This window comes from Hyperolius riggenbachi, chromosome 1 (genome assembly GCF_040937935.1).
Source record: "Hyperolius riggenbachi isolate aHypRig1 chromosome 1, aHypRig1.pri, whole genome shotgun sequence".
Classification (NCBI taxonomy): Eukaryota; Metazoa; Chordata; class Amphibia; order Anura; family Hyperoliidae; genus Hyperolius; species Hyperolius riggenbachi.
The window spans coordinates 500,027,806-500,033,213 of record NC_090646.1 but is presented as its reverse complement, the minus strand read 5'-3'; the positions used below and the strand labels follow the sequence as shown (position 1 = coordinate 500,033,213).

The following is a 5,408-nucleotide window of genomic DNA, read 5'->3' as shown; positions in this document are numbered from 1 at the left end:
ATATATATTCATAGGCTGCTCCCACTTCCTGTGAGAGGGGCCTATGATGTCATTTCCGGGGGGAAATGATATATATTCTTGTTTCATTGTATTGTATACCATAGTTTGATAAAGACCTGGGAAGGTCGAAACTGTTGCTGTATAAAATTCTGTTTTGCTCTACAATAAAGAGAGCTTGAGTGCTGCAACCCCTGGTGCTTTTTGTTTATACCAGAGGAAGTGGGGTTCCCACCTGTTGCGTGCACCTGTGGACTGTATGTACACATATATATATATGTGTGTGTGTGGTATGGTCTCTTCTTAAGCATGATACCTTTTCTACATACATACCTAGACCTGCTGGCAGTCTACTGCCAAGATGTAGTAATATCTGTGGAATGGGACTTCACATAGACAAAGTGAAGGGTATATAATTTAAGTTACTTGATAGGAGAATATAACATTACTTTTATTAAAAAAAAAGATAGACTTTAGGTATTCATAAGATTACCAAACCTCTTGTTCAGCACTGATCTATGTATATAGTAGTTTTTTTTGAACAAAAGTGGAATGTCACATCAACAGATTGTTAGCACATTTTTTTGTTGCTCATTAAATCTCTAGTGTCGCACTTTCCAAATAAAGCACTTGGATGTCGTTACCCTTCTGCTAAAATGTAAATGATATAACCAGCATCTTCTAAATATAAATTACAATTCACAAAAGTGACATTTCACAGAAGCCAAGTTACTACCAGTCACATAGAAACCAGTGCAATTATTCTGTAATAATGGTGATAGCCATGGGGCAAATATATGCCTCTGCATAAGATAAACACACACACACATATTGCATATGAGCCTTGCATGCTAATAGCCATTTTGTTTGAGTGAACTTTGGGAGACTATACACAGACCAGACAGACTAATTGGTTTTAAGATGCCAGTGTACTAATTGGTTATTTCAAAAGATCAGACAATAGATTCAATGCAAGCCTGAAATCTAAAAAAATTGATTGAAACTATGGCAATTCTGATTTTCTGATCTTCTGATCTTATTTTCTGATCTATCTATCTATCTATCTATCTATCTATCTATCTATCTATCTATCTATCTATCTATCTATCTATCTTGAAAAGTCTTCAGCAGCAGCGTGCAATTGAGGTTATGCATACTTTTGTACTCCATTGGGCGGTACACAGCTGGAGTGGCAAGATCAAAATTAAACAAGATTTTTACTGAAATCGTGTCTAATATTGAGTAGTGCAAACTGGAAAAAACAGGTAAAAGATTGATATTTGGTAAATATAGATGTTTTACCTAATCTACCACTAATCTTTATGTGTATGGGTGGCATTAGACAGATCTGAACAACTGAAAAAGATTGTCAGTAGGTCAATGGTCACTCACTACTGGATTTAGTACAAAACTATACAGGGCCATGTTTGAAGTTAGATATTGGTTAAAACTAAATTGAATTAAAAGACTGAGCGAATACATGGATTGCCACTTTTACTAGTTTTACTAGTTTGATCACATATCAGACACTTGATTCTGCTTTACTTGCAGCATGGTCTCCTTCACCTTCAGTTATAGTGTTACTGGCCTGTACTTCCTGTAGGGTCTTGTCTAGTTGGCTTTCTTGCTTTGAAACTGGAGGGTGGTCTGCAGACTGTACTTCTTCCTTTTTAAGAATGGATTTACTTGGCTCTTTGGATCTTAAAGCAGTGCGAAGCCAGACATGGTTCAAAATCTCATCCACTGTCAGGCGTAGTGTCACGTCTGGCTCTAACATGCCACAAATGACTTCTTTGCAGGGACTTGAAAGTTCTGGCGAGTGTGAAAAATCAATTTTATGTGCCTTCTGTTGACGCAGCATCCTTTTGATATTGGAGTCATCATATGGCATTGCACAGGTGACCATTATATAGAGTATTACTCCAAGACTCCAGACATCATGAATCTTGGGGTTGTATGGTATGCCTTGTAAGACCTCTGGAGATGCATAGACAGCTGAACCACAAAAAGTGTTACTAAGGATTACTTTGCCATTGACGTCATGGTATACATGTCTTGCAAAACCAAAGTCTGAAATTTTAAGGTTGAAATCTTTATCTAACAGAAGGTTCTCGCATTTCAGATCACGGTGCACAATGTCTTTATCATGGCAGTATTTTACAGCTATAATTATCTGGCGAAACAGTTTCCGGGATGTTTCTTCTGACAGCGCTCCCTTGCTCTTGATGAATTCTAGCAAATCTCCTTGGACACACAGCTCCATGATGATGTAGACTTTCTTGTTTGGTTTCTCAAAAATCTCAAGAGTTTTTATAATTGAGTTATGGCTTACTTTTGTTAGGATCTCTAGCTCACGTGGAAGAAATTTTTCGACAAAGTCACGTGGAGCCTTTTGTCGATCAATGATCTTCACAGCTACATTTGATTTTAGACGGTTTGAATATGCAGACTTGACTTTGGCATAAGATCCTTCACCTAGATGTTTGCCGATTTTATATCCCTTTTGCAGAAGCACAGTAGCATCGTCCATGGTGGTTTGATAATGAGGGTTAGTGAGGTGCAGCTTGTCTTTCAAGAAAGTGATGATTTCATTGGGCATCCCCGCGTTCTAGAATTCAGGGAGGTCACAATCATACTAAGGCTCCTTTTCGAATGTAAAGAAAATTACAAAATTATAACCTTTCCCATAGCAGCTGATACATATATTCTTTTCATGCTCCTACTATATTTTGCCTAATTTGCCTCTTTTTTTAATTAAAAGAAACAGTCAATAATGGGCACATGCATGAATCTGAATATTCACATCTTTTAAGGCTGAAAGAGTGACATACAGTAGAATGCACTACATCAATACACCCATTCACACTAAGGGCAATGCAGGGCATCCAAAAGTCCACTTGACTGCATTTTGATGTACTGTCCCATAAACATTTATTGAATTGGTCTGTGCTGCAGTAGACACTGCTTCAGTCAGTAATGATTTCAAATGTATTGTAAAGCTCAGCATCACTTTTAGTGTCAGCAGGGGTGTTAGTATGGTTGAGGTGTGTCAGCGGGAAACCCCATAGGGGAGCTGCCGGTGGTCACCTTTTGTTGCTAATAACGGCTCCAAAACCAAATTTGCTGCTGTAATCATTAGGTCCCAAGATTATTTAGCAACTGCACTGCTTTAGTGTATTTCTCAGCTCCATTACAGTAGATGTTGGTGATGTATCTTCCTTTCTTCATGTTTTCTCAGCCATTCCGTGCCATTAGGCACTGCAGTGAGCTAAACATGCTACCAGCTGTTGATAAGAAGCTTGAAAAGGGGGCTGCCAGCTGTGTCTTCTCAGTTTCCATAAAAAAATAAATACAGCCAAAAAGGGATATTGATTATTTTATTTATAGATTGTATTAATATTATATTGATGAGCTGCATTCCTGATACCCGAACCCCATAATACCCACCAGTAGTACTAACCTGGCAACACAAGTTTCAAGCCTGAATCCCAATGAGTGAAGCGAGTGGGCAATGTCCATTATCCAAATAGACATAGCGTTAGAACAAAAAGTTGTCCAAGTGAGGTGAGGACTGAGCCCGCAGCCCAGCGAGCGAAGTGAGCGGGCAAGGAAACAATGATTCTGCTGGTGGGTATCATGGGGCTGGGGTACCAGGAATGCAGCTCATCAATACAATATTAAAGTGAACCTGAGGTGAGATGTATATGGAAGCTGCCATATTTATTTCATTTTAAGCAATACCTGTTGCCTGGCTGTCCTGTTAATCTCTGCCTCTAATACTTTCAGCCATATGCAGATCAGGTGTTTCTAACAATATTGTCAGAACTGACAAGATAAGCTGTCTGCTTGTTTCTGGTGTAATTCACATACTACTGCAGCAAAACAGATCAGCAGGGCTGCCAGGCAACTGGTATTGTTTAAAGGAAACAAATATGGCAGCCTCCATATCACGGATTCACTAAGTGCTCTTTTACACTACATGAGATTTCCGATTTCCGATGTGATTAAAAAAAAAAGTCCTGCCTGCTGCATTTTTTTCTGCGTTTTCCTTCTTGTGTTTCTAACAGCCAGTGAAAATCGCTAATGCAAACTGAAATGGAATATTCCATTTTGGCCCACTAGATTTGAAACTGGGAAAACACAGCTGGCATGCCTTCTTTTGCAGCCTCCTATCAACAGTAGGGGTCATATTCCGGCATGGAATGGCTGAGAAAACATAAAGAAGAAATGATAAATCACTGATTTTTATGGTAATGAAGCTGAAGACTAAAAGCAGTGCATTTGCTAGGTAATCTTGGTAGCTAGTGTGATTACAAGTCAAATTTGGGCAGTAAATTTTGTTTTGGGATTAAAAAGTGTGACCAGTGGCAGCTCCCCTATAGAGTTTTCCACTGTCTCACCTCAACCCTACTAGCTCCCTTATTTATAGCTATTTTATTTATGCTTTACTTACCCTCCCTAAAGATGGCACTTGAGCAGAGAGACCGACTAGCATTAATGACAGTTGCTGCCTAACCAACTGTCTGAGCTCATGCTGATAACTTCTGCAGTCTCCAGACTTCAATATGTCCCTGATGGAGTAAGATCCAGGAGTAAGAACAAAGCCCCATAATAAAAGTAAACCTGTATTGAGAAGGGTATGGATGTTACCATGTTTATTTCAGTTTATTAATGATACCAGTCTTCCTGTCTAATTCCTTCTAAGCCAGTGGCCGAGGATCTGTATGCAGATTGAATGTCGTGACTCTGCACTTGTTACAGGTGGGTGACTTGTACTTTTCTGAAGCCAAAAAACCAACATGACATCCAAGCAATTTACATTTTAAAGGGAATACATATTGCAGTCTCCATTTTCCTTTCACTATAGCTTTCTATTAAAGTGAAACTGTTGAAGAAAGATGCAGTCAGGGGAGGACTGGCCCAGTGGGACGGGGGGCAATTGCCCCCCGGGCCGCCCGAATCTTAAGTAATTAGGGCCAGCCGCTGCTATACGCAGCGGCCGCAGACATACCACAGGTGACAGGTTCGCAGTGGGGATCGCAACCTCGCGCGATATTTCCTGGCAAGTTGAAGTATCCAATCAGAGAAGGGGCTGAGGCGGCCGGCTGTGGTGTGCCCTTGTGCGTGGCTGCGCCTGCGGTGGATGTGAGCGGCACAAGGACACAAATAGCTTAGGTCCTCTCCGGCCCGGTGGGTTGACCCTGCTTGACTCCGCCCCCCGCCTGGAGCCATTGCCACCCGCAACGTGCTGCTGTGCCTGCGGTGTCATCGGAGTGAGCTGTCTCACTCTTCAGCTTTCTGTGCTAGGGGGGCTGGGGGCCTGGAGCTGTGGCTACGAGTGGCTGGCTGTAGGAGTCGGACGCAGTCCTCCCCTGTGTTGCTGTGCCTGAGGTGTCGTCGGAGTGAGCTGT

The 5,408-nt window shown here is 41.2% G+C and overlaps 1 protein-coding gene across 1 annotated transcript; it reads right to left on the bottom strand.

Moving 5' to 3' along the window:
* Positions 1-1,474: 1,474 nt before the first annotated feature.
* LOC137555750 (testis-specific serine/threonine-protein kinase 1-like) lies at positions 1,475-4,527 on the bottom strand. The gene is made up of 2 exons (XM_068271590.1): positions 4,451-4,527; positions 1,475-2,641 (listed from the first exon to the last, which is right to left on the bottom strand). Exon 2 carries the CDS (start codon positions 2,594-2,596, stop codon positions 1,520-1,522), a length of 1,077 nt encoding a protein of 358 aa, XP_068127691.1. The 5' UTR covers positions 2,597-2,641; positions 4,451-4,527; the 3' UTR covers positions 1,475-1,519.
* Positions 4,528-5,408: the final 881 nt, after the last annotated feature.

What these genes read in the sequence shown, in the direction of transcription:
- LOC137555750 (XM_068271590.1), bottom strand. Translation starts at nt 2,596, where the DNA reads ATGCCCAATGAAATCATCACTTTCTTGAAAGACAAGCTGCACCTCACT.